General features: G+C 37.7%; 1 protein-coding gene across 1 annotated transcript; it reads left to right on the plus strand.

Annotated features, from left to right (window-relative positions):
* Positions 1–1,041: 1,041 nt before the first annotated feature.
* On the plus strand, positions 1,042–23,179 carry LOC136718177 (FYN-binding protein 1). Its single transcript, XM_066695819.1, has 16 exons — positions 1,042–1,347; positions 4,718–5,372; positions 6,170–6,263; positions 8,693–8,784; positions 9,602–9,639; positions 10,173–10,210; positions 11,181–11,316; positions 11,900–12,059; positions 12,640–12,781; positions 13,375–13,394; positions 13,803–13,866; positions 18,677–18,728; positions 19,015–19,174; positions 19,816–19,849; positions 20,541–20,572; positions 21,544–23,179. Exons 1-16 carry the CDS (start codon positions 1,345–1,347, stop codon positions 21,561–21,563), a joined length of 1,740 nt encoding a protein of 579 aa, XP_066551916.1. The 5' UTR covers positions 1,042–1,344; the 3' UTR covers positions 21,564–23,179.
* The last annotated feature ends 543 nt before the right edge of the window (positions 23,180–23,722 follow it).

Below are 23,722 nucleotides of genomic sequence, written 5' to 3' on the forward strand. Positions count from 1 at the left end.
TAGGCAATGGATCGAGTGGAGGCATTCTGAATTCTGTAAAAGCAAGGCCTGAGAAGCTGAAGAGCAGTCTGAGGTATTCCAGTAATCCTGTCTGTCCATATCTCAGCTAGAAAGCACTCCTGAACTGCTCGGTAGGGGGGGACCAATCTAAAACCACTGGGTTGCAGCAATTACTCGACCTGGGTCTAAAGTGATTGCATAGGTTCTTGAGTTGCCATTTTGCATGGCACAAAATTGGCATTGAAGGCTATAGTGCAAACCTTTTTATACTCTGAGAAACAATAACTGACTTCAATTCCTTTACCACTGGCGAGGTGAGGTGTTTGATGAGGAAATAAAAATGGCAATTTTGTATTGCAAATCAATTATTAGTGTGTATATCTATCTATCTATCTAGCTATAATGTATGAAGATTGTATTATTTATTCATTAACTAAATGTATGTATTCATTAAGGGCATAGTGCTTACATAGAAATACGGTACTGTATTCAAGAGGATTTCATATATATTTCTGCAGCTTTCAATGAAACTGCAAAGTCTATACACTGATAACATGACAGCAGCTTTCTAATTGCCCTTGGGTAGGAGGATGTAATCAATTGCATAGATTTCTACAAGGAAACAAAACCGGATTGCCTTGCGGTTACCAAGCACTGAAACGGATATAGACAGCTTTATACACTGGAATATTAGTTATTTATTTTGTTTCATGCAAACCACTCTCATCTGCATCTATCAATCTATCTATCTATCTATATCTCTATCTATCTATCTATCTATCTATCTATCTATCTATCTATCTATCTATCTATTTTTGTAAAACCACGGAAAATGTACAGCGCGTTTCTATATCATACTTCAAACATTATCGACTTACAGAGAACAAACTCAAGCCAATAAACCCTTTATAACTAGATTTTGCTTACTGTTGAATGCTCAATTAACTGTGATGAGAGCATGCTATTTGTTAGTGTGTTAAAAACTAAAAAAATGCTTTGTGCGATCTAATCTTGCCGATTAGAGGTCCAGTCACTTTAAACCTGCTCCCAAGACAAACAGACCATTGCTATTACAGGCGAGGATTCAGCAATGCACGTTTCAAACGGTAAAACGCGGAGAAGGGAAACGACCTTGAAACCTGAACTGACACATCAAAGTGAAATTCACAGACATTATTTCCTGAAACGGTGTTCACTTCGCACACCGGCGTGTTGGGTTTGGGGTCAAACAATCAGAAAGAGGAACTTGTGCAGAGTGGAGAAAGAGGACCCGACACCATGACATTTAACAACTGATTCGGGATTGTGGATCTGTGCTGTGGATAATTACATTATAGCAAAGGGATGGTAAGGTTGCCTTTTACCTTTTCATAATGCAACTGAATGGACACGGAATAGAGACTGGTGGTGTCTTTCAGTTAGTTAAGGGCTGAAGTGAATGCAATAGCTACCAATGTTGAACTATATAATAAGTGATCAATATAACCACTCCATCTAACGTAGACTGCTGATTACTTTTCAAGCCCTTATGTCTCAAATGAATCGCTTTTGGCGTTTTAAGAGCATGTGTGCAACATTAAATGGAGTGTTTAAGGGCTTCTAATTATGCCTCCGAGTGAAAACGTGTGATCGTGTTCATTATAGCAGTCCAGTGCCCTGGCAATTAGAGGACAGAAACCCACAGACAAACCAAAAACGCACAGGTGCTACACCAGCAAAATATAGGTACTGTATATTCCGGATGCTTGGTAGCTAGGAAGTGCAAGTGTGTATGTGTGTATAAGTATATGAAAGTTTAAATGTATACAGGATCACAGTTGTTCAATCATATATATATGATCAACGACTGAACAACTGTTATTCTGTATACATTTAATATTATATATATGTTTGCATTAATCCCAATAAACCTATGATTACTCATTAGAATAACGTTTACTGTTATTACTGGTGTCTTACTGTAAATATTTTGACGTTATATCCTAGACAGTTTACAGTAAGTAGTCTAGGGTTACTAAAACATATTGTGTTTCACTGTAGAAAATGAAACATGCCTGTCTGTCTGCATCTCTTGTTTGATTTAAGTGCCTCCACAGAAACTGGTTCAATTGTAGTCATGCTTTACGAAGAGTACATTGTGACTTTCTTGTAACATTGTCTCAAGTGAAGTCACAGGCATTTGTTTTGTGTGCAGAAAAAGTAGTTTTCCCAAGAATACAGTTACAGCCCAGCAAAGTCTCAAATGGGCCTCCGCAAATGAAACACGACACAATTCTGACTCTACTGTATTGTAATGCTTTTAAATAATGTGGAAGAAAGCACAGCAAGAGCCACAACCTCCCTTATAGATCACAACCTGGAAAATTGCCCCTTTCATTAAAACCTCAGGGTATTCACTCACAAATATGACTGAACTATTGAATCATTTGGATGGTCTTCTGGGAAAAAAAATAGCTGTTTATTGATTTATGTGACTCAGGGACATTTAAAATCTAAAAGCCTTAACTACACTTTCAGATTGCCATGAAAGCACATTAGGATTGAATTGCTTGAATCCCCCAAAGACCTGTCCAGTTTTGTTGTCTGCCCTGTGCTATGGCAGGATGGAGTCTGTATGCTTATATTAAATAATGTGCTTGTTGAAACTTGTGTGGCAGTGTAAGCCTTTTCAATTTCACTTTGGCAGTGACATAGCAGCTTTTAGACTGGACATTAGGATATTTTTTTATTGCACACACTTGCAAAGGAAATGTAGAAGGAAGTAATTCATACCCTTTGAACAGTTTTTGAGCTTGGAGTGCCATTATGAAAACCATTATGCAAGCATTGTTGATAATGGAAATTACAGGTTAAGATATTAAACTACTATAAGGATCCATAAAATACTGAGTGATTTTGATGGGCAAATAATGAGAGAGATATTAGTTGCCCCAGTGTACAGTCTTGAAATGCCTCATGTGAAAGGAAAAGTAAATTATTTGCAACTACTGACATGACTGTATTTAGTATTTAGGTTTGCAGTGAAGCTCTGTGGCTGTAGAGATCGGTATGTGAACACGCAAATGCATCCAGCCAATGAAGAAAATACAAAACAAACAGATCGTTCTGCTCCATAATAATAATAAAAAATGCTGCAAAGGAAAATGAATTATGTTTGATTGTATGTTCTATGAAAATGGAAGTCACCCTAGCATTGACACGTTTTTTGTTTGTTTTATTTTAGCCATCCCACTTCACCTAGCTGTGTGAGAAAAGGGAAAAGTGGGCTCGGTGTTTCGACTGAGCGACAGTTTTGCAAATGCGTGGTGCACTGCATTGAGCTGCAGGGCCGAGAAAGGAGAGAAAAATCAGTCTTGTACCACTGTTTCCTGTGCTTCATACACAAAAGGCACCAGCAGGCAGTGCATGTCTCTGATAGGAGGACAGGGACAGTCTTTTTTTATCTTTTACCCTGTCACCATGGTTTCCATTGTTGAAGAGCAAAGGTGTGCGAGTGTGTGTGTGTGTGTGTGGTTGTGAGCTACTTCCTGCTTGTGTGTGTTTTTTTTTTTACTTTGCTTGCATTGTTCAGACTTTGCCGGTAACCCAGTTTAACCCAAGAGACCAGGGGAGGTTATTCATTCTTCACAGGAATTCACAAGAATACCTCAAGTTTAGCTGGAATGAGATTCCTTAATGTACTGGATATTGTGGTGTAACTTCCTCGGTTTCTGTCCGTACAAACATAACCCCCACCTTCACTCAATTGTTTTGCAGGTACACTTTTTAGCTGTTGTGGTTCATCACACACGATGTAATGTTGGTCAGTGTCTCTTTTTCTCAGCACCATAGTGTCAAAATGCTGGGTTGACAGCTGATCATTATTTTACTTCATTTTAGATGTCTCAAATAGAAGCCTTGCTTTCACATCTGCATGTAAAGATACGCCCCTGCAATATAAAGGGACAAAAGTTGTAGATTCTCTTCTCAAAAGGAAGGGTGAATTTTACGTCAGCAGTGCTGCTCTACTTTCAATGTGCTTTTTGAATCTGAGAATGGTGTAATAGCATCTTGTGGTTTGGCCCACTAGTACAAAACAAAGAAGTGAAAAAATGCCACCCAGAACAGAAAGCAGAATCACTTGTGAATTAATTGCGTCCGAAAGTTGTCCACACTGATGACTCGTGACTTGATATGAACTGCACAGCCATCACCTGATGGGTAGTACACATCCCAGATCTCAAAGAAAAGGTTGTTAAGATCCAGGTTTAACCACCCATTCAATGTGACTTGACTAGACTCAGAGGTTATGTGCACACCATTGAACCAAAGCAGAACTTAGTAAGTCGCGTGCCTATAAAAAAGGTGAAAACCTGCTATTTATCTGTGGTGTGCTGTCTCAGGCTGTTTTTGCATTGGCTAAAAATACTGCCTTCTTAGAATGAGAAACTTCTTTACTGTCTCATACAGCTAGCGCTTTAAAGATAACCATTGTGTGACAATTCTAACCCATGTGGTTCTTATGTTAGGCTGCTGTCTTCAGGGGTTGAGGTTGCTCCTGACTACTTTTTTTCTGCTCCTTTAGTTGTGTCTTTTGATAGCTGAGAGATGCATCTTTGAGCTGGTGGAAGTGGTGGGAGGGGAGGAGTGCAGGGGAGTGACTGGTACATCCTTCTCGCCTTTCTGAGTGCTTGTGAAAAAAGCACCCAACTTTTAACACCCATTTTGTCTTTCTCAGGAGGACAGGGAGGATTTCAAAGCCCTGAGGGCCAAGTTTCATGTCAAGGCCGAGATGTCCGACGCAGGAGGAAGCCCAAGATCCCAGAATCCGTCCCCTGTTGGAAAACTGGTCCAGTTGCCCTTTGCATTGCCCGTTAACGGGACTCCGAGACCTAGGATGTCCCCTGTCGTTCCAAAACTACAGCAAGGATTACGGCCTTTTCAAGAGGCCCCAAGATTTCCTAAGCCCCCCTTGGCCGAAGCGGAAGCCCCTGCTGGGGAGAGGCCTCCCCCGCTGCCTGGTGTGTTCCCCAGGGCCCCGCCTTTGAGCCGGGCTTTCCCCCCTGAACCGAAAAACCTGGGGGACTCGGACAGCGGCACGGTCACATCTAGAGCCGGGGAGCTACGGCACAACTTCATGTTGAAGCAGCAGAGGACCCAGGAGGGGCCCATGCAGCCCCCCAAACTTCCTGTCGCTCTCACCCCACCCCTCCGCAACCAGAAGAGCAGTACAGACTCGGCGGCCCCACTGAGAAGACCCATGCCCCCCGAAAGCACCCTGGGACCCCAGCCCATCAAGCCCAAACGTCCCCCTCTTGTCAATCTGGATCATTTCAGGAAAGCCAATCCTAACCTAAAGCTGCCTGGAAGACCTGCCTTTGGGAAACCTACTGGTATTCCTTTGATTTAATTATTTAATTTGTATGTTTTATATAAATATAAGTTGCATGTTTTGCTCCACAAGGAGTAAAAGGTGAGGCAATGCTGCGAGGAATGCTTTTTCTTCATGAATATATACACCTGGATCACATAGATATATACATGAAGAAAAATAAATATATAAAACTCTTAACATTTTGGATCTTGTTTCAATACGTTGATGTTGCACATTACCCCGCCAATGCAGTACAGCTATATAAAAAGTTACTGTTAGTTTAGTATTGTAGGGTTTTTATATCCATTCCTTATAATCTTTTTGGTTAAACTTAAATTCATTTTAGAACTTCAGGGCAAATGTATTAAAGATATTTTATTTTCAGACTTCATTTCATACCACCAGAAATGTAACCGTATAGAGCTCATTTTACCATCACAGGTCAGTGGTGTTAAAACCACACCTGGTATCGTTGAGATCACGATCTTGCGAATCCTGCACAGTCATTGTTTTTGCTCAATTTATATATGCTTTATATATCTTTCAACATTGCAGTTTTTTTTAAGCAAGATTTTGTTAATTTTTAAACACCACAATGGTAAAGTTTTATGCATAGGATATTTATTGGAGACATCACTGGGAATTTGACGTTAATGGACAAATGCCTAAGTAACGACTTTCACAGGATTGCATGTCTCCCCCTTTTTAGCCAACCCATATCACAATCAGTGTGAAGAAATGAACAAACCTCAGAAATGCTTGAACCTCGCTGGTTCTCTGATTCTCATAATAACAGTATAACGTTTTTTATTTTAGCTTGCAGCAACTTGCCCCTTCCTGCATTGTGTACCCCACCAGGGCCACCAAGACCACTGAAGCCCAACACTTTAGTTCACCAGCAGTCCATCGAGTGAGTACACTTCATTAGCTTTCTGGTAGTGCTGTTTCAGAATTTTTGTTTTGTTTTCTTGTCTTTTTTGTTAATTAAAAGGATTTTCTACATTTTCTACCTTTTCATTTATTATGTTTTATGTGAATTGGTACTTTATTGCTTTCCTTCACTGCTTGTCCTCACCTACTCTTTCCATTATGCTGTACTTTTTATGCTTGTATGTTATTTGTTTTCTCTCTCTATCTAAGCGAGTAATTCATCGGGTTCTCGTCAGTTTGAGGGTTATGATTTTCATACCAAAGAAGTCCATACACTCTCTGTAAAATGTTCCTGCGTGGTGGTCAAAATCAGCTCGCACGCTCACAGTTACTTGTCTTCAGACATCTTGATTGAACAGTGATTGAGCTGATCAGCAAAATTAGAATTGGCAATAGAGCTGACTAGTGAACAAATAACTGACCTAGAACAAAATAAGTTTATCTAGAATATTTTTAAACAACACCAGTAACTTAGTGCATCTATAAAGTATCTTTGCGGTCCTGCATTTGCATTTGAAATGTTCAGTTTTAACATGATTTGTGAGAGAGCTCAACTTTTTTACGAGATTGAGGGGAAATGGAGCCATCGTACGCAAAAAAGTTGGGTTTTAAACGTGTGATCTTTAAATAGATCATAGATTTCAACTCACATTGAAGGCGTATAAAACAATGAAAGAAACAAAGAAACCAAATTGTGTAGTACTGTTTAAGACATCACATTTCATTCTTTCAAGGATATGTTTCTTGATAAATGCAAAGCAAGATAACTTTACGTCTTTTGTGGGCGGTTGAGTAGGTGCTATTTGGATTTTTTAAATTCTCATTCTGTCTAACCATGTGATAGATTGCAAATTGCTCGCGTTGAGGTTGTTGTGATGCAGTGCTTGCAGTTGTGCTCTGGAGTTTAGTATGCATTGTTGTCCTCACAGGATGTTGATGACGTGATAAGATCTTATAGTGATGCTATGGCAAGGCATTGTCAGAGAAAAAGAAACTTGTCTGGTCTTGATTTTGTTTTGATCATTTCTTATATTATAGGCACAGAGATGAAAATAACTCAGAAAGTAACACAGATATAGTTTGTAAGAAAAATCAAGGGTGATATACTGAATGGAAAATTGTTAAAATTGGTTCAGCGAAATTCTCCACCTGGGGAAAAGGGATTTTTTTTTTAATTAAAAAGAGTTAAGGCTTCCAATCACAGTTTGGGTTTCTCAAAATTTCCCTCAAACCACCGCAAATTTAATTTTGACAAAGTTATTTCCCTGCTGCATCAAAACCCACACACATGTTCCTCTCACCTCTGTGAAGTCAGCAGTGCCTGTAGGCTTGATAAGGTTTGCGGGATAAATGTAACTTTCGACATTTTACACAAGGCCTTGTTTACAATTATGTGTTTATTGAAGATTGGCGTTAAACAAAAACAATTATTACAGTGAGTATGTTCAAAGGACATTGAAAATGTAAGAAGTGTGAGAAGTATAGTAAAACGTGTAAGGAATTGGGCATTTGAAGGATTTTTAAAATATATTTTTTAATATCAAGCTGTTTTTAGAAACTAGCTTCCTGATTTGTACTGAGCAAGTTCCCTTCATAATTTTCATGGTCAGGTTATTTTTCCTTTTTCATTCAAGTGAATGATTGATTGTACATTTAACATGATTACATGTATTTACATTGTATTTTTTTAAATAAGCTTTTGCAAGAAGGTTGGATATATTCATCAGCTGCTTTTGTAATACAATGAATTCATATTTATCTAAGAAAAAATGCAGTGACTCAAAATCCTATTAAATGAGGCTCAAAGAGTGCCTTCAGGGGATTCGTCCGCTTTTCATCTTGGTAATGAATAAAGTACTCAAAATAAATGTATTAAGATTAATCAATCTAAATAAAGTTAGTATGTTTACACAAGATAGTGTATTGTGACCTTATACACCCCAGCTACACCAACAGAAGAAAATTTCCGCTAAAGGGAATTTTTTGAATGAAAGAAGTAAAATGAACTTTTCTGGGATTTTAGGCCTTCTCTGACTGCTGAGTCACTAATGTGTGAAAACTCAACCAAGGGACCTGAAATGTTTAGCCAATCTAGGCATCCCCTTTAACTAGGTCACACCTGGCAGTAAAATAAACTTCAATGTGTGTGTACTTGCTTTGAGCCCACTTTAACAATACAGTCACTGGCTGGTGGAACATGTGATTTGCCTGTTTGTTTTAAGAATAGGTTTGTTGGAATGAATCCAGTTTTGTCTGCAGCTTGGTGTTATCCAACACCAAATTCAACACACAGCATATACTGTGAACCAGGCCTATACCCTGCAGTGTTTAATTTGCAACGGGAGCTGCTCAGAATGGCCTGTTGATTCAGGTCTGTCTATTATCTCTTACCCTTCTCTGTTGTTACAGAGTTCTGGACGATGATCAAGACACATATGATGATGTTGATATTCTTCCCCCACCCCCGCCCCCACCCCCAAAATACACAGGATCAAGAGAGGGTGGGGAAATCTCTCTATATCTCTGTCTCTCTCTCTCCCTTATATCGTGCCTATAGAAACTCTACACACCCTGTTACATTTTTTCACTTTTTGTTTCCTTATACCCTGGAATTTTGTAAGTTGCCCTGGACAAGGGCGTCTGATAATAAATAAATAAATAAATAAATAATAATTCAGATGCAGTAATATATAATGTACGCATCTACGCATCTTACCCCACAATGTCCAAATGAAAGAAATATTCTACACATTTGTAGACATTGGTGTATGTGGACTGTTTTTAGATGGGAGCTGCTGTCCATCCTTCCTTGACTTGATAATCTGATATATATATATATATATATATATATATATATATATATATATATATATATATATATATATATATATATATATATTTCACAATTAAAAAAAAATCCTTTTACAGTGTGGATTATGGTGTGTAGATAAGTTGAAAAACAATCCTCATTTATTTAAATGCATGAAACTCAGAGGCACCGAAGTGTAGACTTTCTATCGGCACTGTATAAATATTATATTATTAAAGTATTATTGTTTGCTTTATTGTATGACTTATAGCATTGTCTTAGTAACGCTTTACATATCCTTTTATGTTAATAATGCTATAGCCTTCAATAAACTAATTGCATCAATACATCTTGAGAAACTCGAGAAGAGAAAATGTCCTTAAATAGAAATAATATAAACTATTTCATTTGAATGTAGTCATGTAAAGTTGCTCTATCCAGTTCCATAAAAGAAACACACTAAATGAAATAAATATTGAATTAATTAAAGCATTGCATTATGTCTTTAGACTCCTTTAATGACAGATTCTCCAATCAAGGTGACGAGGTGAGATTGACTTTCATTTTACTGCCACCTTACACACAACTTGGACACAATTTGAACCACAATAATACAAATAGTGATTAATGTACCACTGTGATTAGTCTAATGGGAAGCTATCCCAGATACACTGTACTGGTTTAAACCTAAGCAGTGGCGCAGAATTTGTTTTACACGACTCTGAAAGCTAGCAGTGTAGGACGGCTTGCCAACAATAGAAAACATCCAGTCCTTTCTATTTAATGATGAATTTTGCCTTGCATTTGTGGAATAAGTAAGGCTGGCTCTTTGTTAATGCAATAAGGCCCTCTCTATGAACTTTAGTAGTGACACTTCAGATAAGAAAAAATCAACAACTTGGGATTGCTATACAAATAATATTTCTTTGACCGTATCCTACTGACAGTTGCCCTATGTCGCTGTCAGATGATTCAGGAACTGCTGCCAGGTGTTGCATTGTTCAGTACACAATGTTGAACGACACTGAGAACAGAAGGAAGGTGTTGCTGTTCTGACTTTTGTTTAATTGCTTTAAACAGGACAGCGATGAAAGTGAAGTGTACGAAATTGTTGACAAGTAAGTTCCATTCACTGTTCCTTTTTTCAGTCAATACAATAAAAATGTGTTCTCGGGGGGTGGGGAATATCAATAATAGTTAAAGAGACAATGACTTAACCCATTGCTTAGCATACAGTACATGTGTTATGGATTTAAAGCAAAAGTTGATTGTAATGTATATTTTTGAAGTTTCCACTGTTTTCTTTTTGCCCAGATATTTGATTGTGTCTTCTGGTTGAAACATGATTCGTGTTTCTGAATGACATCGAGAAGGATAAATAGAGGAAATGGCCCAGTGGAAGTACATTAGCAGCACACCACTTGCAGTCTGAAAATGCCTCAGCATTTCTTATTAACTTCTCACCTACACAGCCATTAGCACAATCAGTCTGACATCAAATTAAAATCTTGGCAAAAACCATTCAACCATGTGCAGTCAGTCTGATATTTATAATTTTTTTAAATATAAGATCAAACCCTAGTATTTTATGTGTGTGTGTGTGTGTGTGTGTGTGTGTGTGTGTGTGTGTGTGTGTGTGTGTGTGTGTGTTTTGTTGTTGTTCAGGATAGAACTTTGAAATCTTTATTTTTTCTGCTTCAAGCCAATACATTATTAATGTTGGTTCTGGTCTCCACTTTTTGGACCAACAATATTGCTAATGACATATATTTGAAGCCATTATGCAAAGTACAAATATACTTCTCTAGAAATGTTTAACTCTCCTTACACAGCTTGAGCAGGTTCAGTTCAAGATTCAATGCAGTGCCTGAGAGGAGAAAGGAGACCCATTGGATTGAAGTCATAAGACTTTACATCATGTTAAATTTACCGCCTGTGTTTAATAAAATGAGGAACGAACACCTAATGGTGCAGTAGCTAAGTTAGGCCACGTATCAACAGCTAAACACCCTAGGTTAGTCAATCTCCTAAGGTTTTAGGAGTTGTTCACATCAGAGTAACCATCGTTTTTCTGCTCCTGTCTCAAAGCAACGGGAGTCCACCTCCTGTACGCAGCGGTAATGACAAGAAGAGGCAGAAGGAACTCAAGAGACAGCAGGAGCTGCAGAGGAAAGCGCAGAAAGAGCGGCAGAAGAAAGACAATGAGTATCGGAAGAAATTCAAGGTTAGATAGATAGGCCCCACAGTCAAAACTCCTGTGAGTTAGAGTTGAAGGGCTTGGCATCCTCAGAAGCAATGGCTCCTTATTTTGTAAAACAGTACTGTTCAAAATCTTTTTTGTTTATTATTTTTCTAAACACTCTGAGACACAATATTCAAAAGCTGCATTGTCTTAGCAATCTGGGAAAGATCTTCAAGAATGATTTCTAGTACTCTGGAAACTACCTAGAAAGAAGCATAAGATGTGGTCAGTCTTTGTTTGAACCTTATTAAAGGAAGTATTTTTCTGTTGCTTGTTCTCTAACTAGTAGTTAAGAAGTAGGTCAAATTGCAAGCTATGTTACTTGTAACTGTAGCCCTGAGCTGTTTATTTCTAGATAAACACAAACAACAAAACAGTTGAATAGCATGTCAAACATCTACAAGAAAACCTTCTACCTTAAAGTGAGTTATTCCCTTATTAGTATAGTGGAAAAACTTGGATTAAATTGGCATTCAATAGCACTGGCTTTGGCAGAAAGTCTTGATCTAACTGAAGTCCCATCATAAAGCTCCTATTTCTCGTTTCTCTCTGTCGTTGCTTGTAGTTGACCGGTGCCATAGACGTGCTCCACACGGCAAAGGTGAGACAGAACTGGCGAGGGGGGAAGAATGACCTGTGTGTCCGTCAGGGAGAGAGTGTGGAGATCATCCGAGTTAAAAACAACCCTGAGGGGATGTGGCTGGCGCGTACACTAACAGGAAACTGTGAGTTGACCCCTCCAATGCCTTTGAGAGCCTTGAGAATAAAGACAAATATTATTTTTTTTACTCTTAAGCAGTTTGTCTACCAATTAAATCGAAGGCCGCACTGCAGTTTTTGTTTATAAACAGGGCTGATGTTTAGTTTTCTGCTCCGTGGCAATTGTATTTAATTTTATATTTCCAGAGAACAACTTTCATATCAAAAGCGAAAATTTAGATATGGAAAGGAGAAGAACATTAATTTCACTGTTGTTTACAGCTTATTGGGAGTTAGAAAATGTAGAGCAATTTATTTTGTCCTGGAGCAAAAAATACAAAAAAAGGTTTGAAAATTGGCCTTGTTAGCTAAATGGAAAGGTTTGATTAGGAGAAGGGGAATTGGTGCAATAATAACACTTCCACGGTGCAAAACAATAGCTGAAACAGGATCAAAGTACAAAAACAAATACTCTTAAATATTTTTTTCTAACATGCAGGAAATTCTGTATTTTCATTTCTTCAACTTCTGGAAGAAAAATAAACAGATGTAAAGTCAACACACGACTATGTCATGAATGACGGGCCCTTGTATGTTTACACACAGATGGCTACATCAGCAACACGTGTGTGGATGTGGACTACGAGGAGGTGAAGCGTAAAATCCGCAACAAGGTGTTTGAGTCACCCAACCCCGCGTGTGATGAGGACTTCTATGATGACGTGGGCTCCTCTGACCAGATGAACAGGTAAACCAATTAAAGCAAGAGTCTTCAACATGGTTTCCTTGAAGGGTCACCGTATCTTCTGGTTATTGATACAATGGCAACTCTCAATTACTTTTGGTTATTTGTATCAATTATACATTGATTACATTGTTTTAAAGCCTTTAACAAATTAAGATTATTTTGAATCAAGGCCCACTGTCTATAACATCAATTTCAACCTGAGATGCATTAAATGTATCCAGTTCATCAACCCAATTAAGTCATTGGGTGTTCGGCTGGAGTGGAAGTCAGAAGACACTGGTCATCCAAGAACTGAGTTTGAGACTCTTGCATTTAACCCCTAACTTTTACCTAAAGAAGCTGGTTCATAGTTGGCTCAAACCATTGAAGATCAACAATTTGAACAAATTACCCCCCAGAAATCTGTGAATCTCCATCTTGACACAAAAATAATGTAAGATTACAAATGAGAGAAGGCCCTATGGTCATCTAGCTGATTCGCTTTATTCAGCTTCCTGTGGTTTAGTTCAGACCATCCATCCTGGTTACCAATACACAGATGAGCAGATTCTCTCATGATAGTATGCTAATACTGTTAATTTCTCTTTCAACAGCAGCAGGAATTCTGACAATGGTAAGCAATATTTTTTCTACTTCATTAATTTACTTTCTAGTTTTACAGTAGATGGAGATTTTTTTTGTTTTATCTCTGGTAATGCTGAGTCGCAGCCAAAACCACAATGATCAAGCTCAACATTTCATTCCATAGGTTTGGGTCCATATTGAAGGACTCTCAGTTCAGATTACAGGAGGAACTATCGTCGTTCAATGCCACATTCCTGACACTCGCAAAAATATGCACTGCAGAATACTGTCTCTAATAATTATCTGACAGACATTACATATAATTATAGGTCCATAAAAATCTCTGTGCAGAATATGTGCAATACATTCACAATAGCAAAATCTCATGTTTAGTGTTTATCAACCCAGCCAAGGATCATGCACTAAATCCCTCTCTATCAACACCTCTTCCTTTCAGAAGATGTATATGATGATGTACAGCCCATATCAGATAGTTTCCCTCCTCCACCTCCTGAAATCTGGTAAGAAATACCTGCCAGCTTCATCATGCATTCACTTAACCAGGAATGTCAGATTGTAACACTTGAGTCAGAAGTGGCTCAACCGCTTCCAAAAACGGGAAAGTCTTGCTTGATGAAATGTGCAATTTTACAGGGTTTGTGAGTGGGGCTCCAGAGCGGCACGTTGCTGGAGTCCAGAATGTGTTCTGTAGGTCTGGGGTTCCTAAGCTTGGTCTTGGAGTACCACGGCATCTGCTGGTTTTCACTCCAGTCCCAGTTACCTACTTACCTCAATGATCTTCCACCAGTTTAAGAGTGTAAAACAACACACCAGGTTGAAATAAGGTGTTCATTGGTTCAATTAAGAGCTCAGCTGGAATAAAAAACAGCAGGCAGAGTGGTCCTCCAGGATAAGGGTTGGGAACCAAAGCTTTAGGCTTTGCAGATGTGCATTATGTAGGGTTTTGACAGGGTGCACTTCAGAGGATGCACGTCTCAGAAACTGTTGTCATGGTGAGCTGGGTGCCATAATTGGCGATTCCCGAGTGTGCCAAAAAATAATTGGAGATGCTCAACCCTTTAAACCCGGAATGCAAAGTCGGTATTCCATGATTTACAAATATTATAATAAAAGAAGTAATAATGTACTTAAGAATCCATCTGGGGAACAACTCCTCCGGCAGCCACTTCTTCTCTGATGACAGAATCCTTTGCACTGACAGATTCTTGAAATAAGATCTCTTCTAAAGCTGTAAATGTTGCCGAAGGAGCTCACCCAGAAATCTAGGAGTTCATTTTATTTTTCCAAAACATTCCAAGTTATGAAATTATTTTATGCATTCACTCTGCGTTCCATGATGTTTACAAAGTGATAGCTTCCGTGTTTGCAAGGCTCAATCAATCACACACTGCATCAGCGATCAAACAAGACAAGTCAACTGATAATGGTCCTACTCTGAAATATTTCTACTTATATAGGTAGACACCGGCTTGTAAAATAAATTAAAATTGAGTTATACGAGCCAGGGTTAATTAAGTAAGTATTTATACATGCATTTGAGCCCTTTATCTGTTCTTTCCAGCTTGAGTTGTCATTCACTTATTTATTAGGTTGGATGAATTTAAGATAACAGTTTTAAAGATGCTGTTGATCAAGGCTAGTCCATGAAACATATGGGAACCTGGAAGGAAGTACTACATGTTTAAAGAAGAATCACATTATTTATACCACTTAAATGTTTGAGAATTTTGGTGTGGAACAAAAGGCCAAACAACACCATGGCCTCCATTTAAAAAAATATAACAGTTTGAGCGTTCCCAATCTTCCTGATTTCAAAGAACCAGGAGTTTCTGTTATAACTACATCCAGATGCCTTTGAAAGCAGAGCTGGAAAGGAAAAGAAACCTATAGGAATGTGGAATATTTTGTATTGATTTTCTAAAATAACAGATCAAGTTTGTTTTGTGTTTTTTCTTTCCATTTTTACTTTTGGATTTGCTGGGAGTAATTGAGAGGGGAATGATTAATAAAAAACAAAAAAAACGCCAGGTCACCAAGTGTCAAAACTGGAGGTATGACAGATGTTCAAGAAGAAAACTGAGGTAGAAATGTCTTATTCTGCTCACAGTCTTCACTCCTGTGGAGAACTGCTGGGTATCAACTGATATGAACGGAGACGGAACCAACCTTAATTAAACCAATTTAATTACAGTTAAATCATGTTTCAAAAGACCAACATCAAACTACACTCACCTAAAGGATTATTAGGAACACCTGTTCAATTTCTCATTAATGCAATTATCTAACCAACCAATCACATGGCAGTTGCTTCAATGCATTTAGGGGTGTGGTCCTGGTCAAGACAATCTCCTGAACTCCAAACTGAATGTCTGAATGGGAAAGAAAGGTGATTTAAGCAATTTTGAGCGTGGCATGGTTGTTGGTGCCAGACGGGCCGGTCTGAGTATTTCACAATCTGCTCAGTTACTGGGATTTTCACGCACAACCATTTCTAGGGTTTACAAAGAATGGTGTGAAAAGGGAAAAACATCCAGTATGCGGCAGTCCTGTGGGCGAAAATGCCTTGTTGATGCTAGAGGTCAGAGGAGAATGGGCCTCCGACCGAGGTATGCAGCAAAGCATTTGTGAAGCCACAACACGTACAACCTTGAGGCGGATGGGCTACAACAGCAGAAGACCCCACCGGGTACCACTCATCTCCACTACAAATAGGAAAAAGAGGCTACAATTTGCACAAGCTCACCAAAATTGGACAGTTGAAGACTGGAAGAATGTTGCCTGGTCTGATGAGTCTCGATTTCTGTTGAGACATTCAGATGGTAGAGTCAGAATTTGGCGTAAACAGAATGAGAACATGGATCCATCATGCCTTGTTACCACTGTGCAGGCTGGTGGTGGTGGTGTAATGGTGTGGGGGATGTTTTCTTGGCACACTTTAGGCCCCTTAGTGTCAATTGGGCATCGTTTAAATGCCACGGCCTACCTGAGCATTGTTTCTGACCATGTCCATCCCTTTATGACCACCATGTACCCATCCTCTGATGGCTACTTCCAGCAGGATAATGCACCATGTCACAAAGGTCGAATCATTTCAAATTGGTTTCTTGAACATGACAATGAGTTCACTGTACTAAACTGGCCCCCACAGTCACCAGATCTCAACCCAATAGAGCATCTTTGGGATGTGGTGGAACGTGAGCTTCGTGCCCTGGATGTGCATCCCACAAATCTCCATCAACTGCAAGATGCTATCCTATCAATATGGGCCAACATTTCTAAAGAATGCTTTCAGCACCTTGTTGAATCAATGCCACGTAGAATTAAGGCAGTTCTGAAGGCGAAAGGGGGTCAAACACAGTATTAGTATGGTGTTCCTAATAATCCTTTAGTTGAGTGTAGTTCTCCAATTTAGATTCCTTCATTACTATATTTTACTGGAAAAATAAATCTCCCCATGTCAAATTGTCCTGTGGAGGACTTGATGCAACAAATTGTTTGCATTACTATGTAGCAACACAACTACAGTTCATTATCAAATGGATAAGCGACGTCCACCATCACAATTCATGGATTGATATTCAACAATCAGAATGTTCTGACATTTTTATTTATGACCAAATCTCTACAACTCTCACAGCTTGGTGGAAAATAAATTAACTTACCAATTATACCATGACACCATGTAGATTTACACCAATATTTTCTAATCAAGAATTCTTGATAAATAAAACACCAATTTCTTTTACAATATGGAAACAAAAAGGAAACAAAAAGGCATCACTTACTTTTACATCACATTTTTGAAAATAACAATCTTCTTACATTTGAAGAATTGATCCAGAAATATGGTATCAGTAAAGAGCAGTATTAACATATTTACAAATAAAAAATATTTTTGAAATACAAAATTGCTATTACCAACAATAACCTGTTACCACCACCATTACTAGAAGAAATAAACCTAATATCAAAATCAAAGAAACACCTTTCAAAATTATATAGACTTCTAAGAAATATAGATCCCACTATTTATCTTCCAATCACCCAGTGGGAATCTGAACTAACAATTACAACTGATATGAACTTCTAGACACCTTTTCTATGTCAACATCCACCAAAATACAACCAATCCAGTACAAGGTCAATCACAGAGCACATATCACTCAGTGTAGGATGTGTAAAATGTCTGGCAATGCCCACCAGTACAACAATTCTGGAAAGAAGTCTAAATGATAATGTCATTAATTTTTAATTGTAGCATCCCATTGTCTCCAACATTATGTCTACTAGGTGACCTCTCAGACATCAACATTCAACCACATAACAACAATCTCATTCTTGCCCCTCTATCGCCAAGAAGTAAATCCTTTCGAACTGGAAAACTAGAAAGAAAATACTCCACAAGGGCTGAATCTAATGACAGACTACATCTCACTAGAAAAAATGTCTGCGCTCCACAAATCTCAAATCGAACTTTTCAATAAAAAACGTACACCTGCAATTTTATATCTGAATTTATTCCTAGATTAATGCCACATATCCTCATAGTATGAAAATTTAAAAATCATTCAAAACACACTACACAACATAACACAAACTTATGAAAACTGATCTTTCACGATACTTATGAAAGTACACAAATGTACACAAATGTACACAAAATAATACAATCTTGCCCTTTCATGTTTGAAATGCACTATATTGTCCACCCACATGTCCCTGAGATGTTCTGAAATATATTTATATCCGTTTTTGTCCATTTATATTACAACTGTCATTAATTATATGTTTATCTGTATGTGAAAAATTAAAAGGGGAACTAAGTCATGGCTTGTCGCCAGCATATATCTAATATATATAGACACTAAATGGGCAAAGCTGAACTGAAACAGATTATAGACAAGTTTGAAATTCTTAGCGAAAGAGAACAGCGAAATTCATAACCTGGACTGAGTGTGGCTTTTAAAACAGCAGGGGCTGTGGCTGAAAACACAGTACCAGTGTTATTACAATGTCATCAGTACAAAGACCCTCTTTTCTCATGAAAAATGTGTGTTGAATCAGCATCATGTGCACAAACTGGCAGGGAACCACAGGAGAATTAAGCCTCAGTCAGCACCTAATAAATGTTTGTCTAGTTCGTCAATGATTGTTGATCAATTGATCGTTAATGATTGACTAAAAGATGTAGCAGGACAAATCCTATCCCACCCAACACCCCCCCCTGCCATGGATGACTGTAAAGTGAATGATTTATATTTCCTGCTGAGCTGAAGGGAAGAAATAACGAATGTGTCCCCTTTGTTTCAGTCTGAACACAATGTCACTGAAAGAAGAAAAGGAACTGAGGAAAACATTTAAGGTGATTTTTATTTTTTAGTAGATTTTGTTTGGCTTTTTATGTTAGCTAGGTCAAAGTGGTCCTGTTTTTTAAAAACATATATTGGTTTCTATGATATAGAATATATTGGTGATTGAAAACACACAGGGTCAATACAAATGTGCACACCATTTTGAAACAATGCAACCTAGTTTAAAAATGTAACTAAGTAGTGCAGATATATGTATATGTATGGATGTATGTATGTGTGTGTGTCTATGTATATGTGTACAAATTTCAAGGCTTCCCCTCTGTTTGGTCTTGTCAGATTGAGGGGCCCATTGAGGTTTTGTGTCAGATGATGGTGGACCCCGAAGCCAAAACCAAGAAGGGTGGAGGCAAGGACCTGCCCGTGATTCCAACGCAGATTGTGGACGTCATCAGGATGGGCGAGAAGAAGGTTCTCTGTCGCAATGAACATGGGAAATGTACGTAGGCCCATCGGGTGCGATTAGTTTCATTTCATTGATCTCCTCTGCCTTCTCTAGCACTGCTGTCTCGTCAGATTGTATGCTGCACTTGTCGCACAGCCTAAAACTGTAAAGATGCCGGCTAATTGGTCAGGGGAGTGTCAGGTTTGGACACTGCTGATTTCTATGGAGTGACAGTGAGATGTTTTCAACCCCCAATCTTTGTTCAGTCCAGTCAGCTGATCCAACTACAGGGGAAACATTTGACCATAACAGTATATCTCCAAAGTCAAAGGTGAATCGATAGTTTTCAATTTGCCAAAGAGAACCAACAGACTGTTGTAGAAAACAGGAAGTTAAATCTCTGTCAGGGTCGCTTGATGAACTCATTCTTGAACAAAGTGTTCATGTCCAATCTATCACGTATTCCCTTTAAAAATATAAATTAAATGACCCTAATTGGTTTTCCTCGCTTGTATATTATGACTGTCATGCAGCTTGTTGTTTTTATTAGTATTATTAATAACAATGATATGACTGGCATTGGAGATAACAAGCTGTTTTTATCATGTTTGCTCCTGATTGTATTATTTTCCTTTCTTAAATTAAATGTCTGCAATTCCTTCGCCTGATCCAGTTCTGTTTCCCTTCTCCTACAGATGGTTACATTCCCCGAGCTGTTCTCATGAAAGCGTATGTATCTCTTCATTCATTTTCGCCCTAATTATTTTACTTAGCTGGTTTCCCTTGTTCATCGCAGGCCTGATCAAAAGCACCCTTGAAAAACGCTGAGAGGATGTGGTTAGTCCATAATGCAGACATGATTTAATTATCATTTTCATTGAAGAGAAACTAAACCCAATAAACCTTTCACAATGCGTCTTCACCAGGCAGACACTCCTTGCCTTGTCTCCTTAATAATCTGATTTCTTCTTAAAGATCCTCAGTTTAATACAGGAATTATTCCGATATTATTAATGTTCGCTGAGTTAATATCCTGCCGAGTTGGCCTGGTTGAGTCATTCTCAATCCAGGACACATGACAGTTTGGCAGATTCTCATTCCTGAATAATTTGTCAATTATCAAACTGACGTGAAAAATGCGTTTAAGTTCCATAACAGTCAGTCCTTATTAAGATGTTATTGCTTTCTGTAAACACGAAACAAAACAAAACACTCAACCTAGTATGTACTGTAAAGAAAATGTGCTGGTTTGATTTACAGCTTCATCCAAGGCAAATCCAACCCTAACAAATAACTGCAGGCAATTAAAACATTACATTGTTGAAAATATACATTGTGTAGAAATGTTTGCCGGAATCAGGTCTTTATCTTATAGGTCTTTAACTTATTTATTGTGTAATGATTTTTGTTTTATTTGCAGGGAAATTGACTCTTTGTACCAGACTGATTTTGGTGAGTTCTTACTAGAAATATCGGGCACCCTTGATAAACATGAGCATGAAAAGATGTATAAAATTCCCTTGCATCATTCATGAAGTACAATACATTCCACATGTTACAATATAGCTGTGTTGCTTATTTTATTTAGTCTTTTTTGCTCATCGTTTTTCAAGGGTGCCAATAATTTTGGATTTTTCTGTTGGTGTTTATATATTTAATCACTGTTTTCGAATGCATACATATCCCACATAAAACCATTTGATATTAAATCACTTATTGTTTTGCTTTATATGCTTTCACTTGAAGTCTGTGCTATTCATTATTTTTTTTCCAATTATTTCCCAGGAGATTTTCTTTTAATATATTGAAGTGTCCTGGAAAATGATCTGTTAAGTTTGGTTACCTGTTACAAGATGGTTTCTAGTTTTGAAGATAACTTTATGCTAATCATTATAGTAATAGTAACTTAAAGATAATAGAAACAGACTGATCCCCAACCAGACAATTACAAAGTGGCACAAGTGACATAATGGCAGGAATGTTAAAAATACACAGAAGACAGTTAGCTTGGATCCTGTTAGATACAAATAAAACATTACAGTAACTAAAAGTGATTACTTATCCAGTAAATACAATTAGAAATTAAACGTTTAGAGTATTATTTCATTAAAAATACACATCAACACTTACTAATATTAGGATTACACCTTGCTTGTTTGCTTAATTGCAGATTTGTAATTGTCAGGTGCAATGAAAGCATTCAGGCTATAGGCTAAACCTATAGACCATATAAAGCAACTGAAGGAGTCTACGTCTGACACTTTAAACCTAAAAAAGTTGACCTCTGCAATTTGATAGAACAATGAAACCTCACTGTATCTTCATATTTATCAGGAAACATAATGGGGAAGTATGAATATTGTTTTTATTTATGAATTCGTGCTCAGTAATGTTTCTGTCCTCTCTCTCTTCCAATGTTATAGAAATCTATGATAATGACTGACCACTCCCCCTCAACATCACCCTCACCCAGGACTGATGCCCCAAAATATTGATGAGTTGAACCCGGGACTGTGGAAGTCTGTATGAGGAAAACAGTTCCCCTTTGACAGCACAGTGACATTGGAGTAATCAGAAAGGACTGGGGAGGAGAGAACATTGTGTTTGGGTGCTTGTCAATACCTGAGAAATATTGAAGGAGAGACCCTACCTTTCTTTTGAACCATTTGGGGGAAGTCAGAACAACCTGTACAGTAGACTTTGCATAGAAAAAAAGCTATGACTTCTAAAAGACTATGGGACCAGCGATTATTGCAAACCGAACAACAACAACAATCAATTTCACTGACAATTTTTGTGCATTCATGTGCCCCGCTGTAAATAACGTCTGTGGTTTTATTATTTTTAATCACACTAGTAAAGGGCTATATTTACACTTGTTTTCTGGGGAGGAACTGCAGTCTTTCTGACACTGCAATGTTTTATTTAGATGTTTGGTAAATGTTTTTACTTAGATTTATAACGAAGATTGGCATTTTTTCCACAGCTAGAATTAGAAGTACAGTCCGATGCAGTCTTTGAAGAACGGTATATTTTGTGTTGCAGTGTCTGTTTTTGATGGGAAAGCATGCTTCATTTGGCCGCTGGGCTAGATGCCTTGTATGGTACTGTCTTTGCTCGATTTTTTAGTACTGTGCCACCTAGTGCTCTTCAAATACATGCACTAAAGTACAGAAACAAACCATGCTGTTTTTAAAATTGTTTCATTTATTACTGCAGTAATAAACACAAGAGATGTGGTTGGATAAGTTAGTGTTTAAGTGAGCCTTTTACCAGGTGCTTACGAATATAAGCCTCTTCTCTTCCATTAAATGTTTTTTGCCTTCTTATCCATGTGTTCTGTCCTTCGAATAAGATATAAAACCAAAATCCTGCTGTAAGTCACTGGAAATTCACCGGGTCATGCAAAGTTCATCGGCCTGAAATCATAATAGAAATGTGTTGGTTTCAGTGTATCTGTTTAGGACAGACAAATTAACAACGGGGAGTGCCTATGTAGATTTATTTTATTTATTTATTATTATTTGTCTTGGAACAAAAACTTTTTTCCCATAATACTAATAGATGCCATTAAAGTTCTGAATGTAGTTACCAATGTCTTCTGGCTGTGCTTTGTGCAACGGTTGGTATTTGTTGTTTTGAAAGCTTTTTGTGTAACTGATCACCCTTTAAAAGTCACCCACATTACAAATTCGAGGAATTCATGTTTTATCATGATTGTTAACACAAAAAACTAAAAAAAAAAAGCACTTCACCATTAATCACCTGCCGTTCCTGAACGCCGCCACAAGGTGGAGACATTGGGGTGTGAAAGGAAAATAACTGATCGTAGTTTTCCCTTTCATGTTTTTGATTTTAATTGAACAGTAGGAATCTATTGTCAACTTAATATTAAAGGGAGACTTAACAACAGATGTGTATAAGTTTGCTTCAGACTATCTTATTCAAAATAAGTATTTCTTAAAATTAAATTACTTGTATTTCGTCGGGCGAAATAGGATACGTGTTTGAGTGTCTTTTACGTGACTTCTGTAAATAAATATCAAATTTGAAAGGAAACGAATGAATTAACAGCCTGTCATTTACAATATTTGAGATCATGGCCTACTTGTTTTTTCGTTTATCATTTAATTCTATTAAAATAGAGTGGGGGAGGGGAAGGAAAATTATTAAATAGAAAAAGGGTAGAAAGAAAAGGAGAGGATTGCTTCTGAATTCCAGGTGTTTTAAATGATTTGATACTGCCAATTTAATGGAAATTGCAGAAAATGTTGAAGTTTTGATTGTATATTGTAGAATACAGGGCAGATCTGAAGGTCTCCGTTTCGAGTCCCACCTAAAACCGGAAACCTTAGACTAACTATTATTATTATTATTATTATTATTATTATTATTATTATTATTATTATTATTATTAAATTCTTAACACTTGAATTCCAAGTGTTTATAGTGATTTGATACAGACAATTTTCTGGAAATTTGCAGAAAATGTCAATTTTATTTATTTTGTCTTGCAGGATAACCCAGATCCGAAGGTCCCGCTTGGAGTCCCTCCTATGGATAATGTGTGATAAAATTAAACCTAAATAAATAAAATACGAA

Source organism: Amia ocellicauda, chromosome 22 (assembly GCF_036373705.1).
Source record: "Amia ocellicauda isolate fAmiCal2 chromosome 22, fAmiCal2.hap1, whole genome shotgun sequence".
NCBI lineage: Eukaryota > Metazoa > Chordata > Actinopteri > Amiiformes > Amiidae > Amia > Amia ocellicauda.

What these genes read in the sequence shown, in the direction of transcription:
- LOC136718177 (XM_066695819.1), top strand. An exon ending in TCTCCAATCAAGGTGACGAG is followed by an intron (nt 9,640 to 10,172) that starts GTGAGATTGACT and finishes TGCTTTAAACAG; the next exon opens with GACAGCGATGAAAGTGAAGT. An exon ending in AACTGAGGAAAACATTTAAG is followed by an intron (nt 18,729 to 19,014) that starts GTGATTTTTATT and finishes TGGTCTTGTCAG; the next exon opens with ATTGAGGGGCCCATTGAGGT.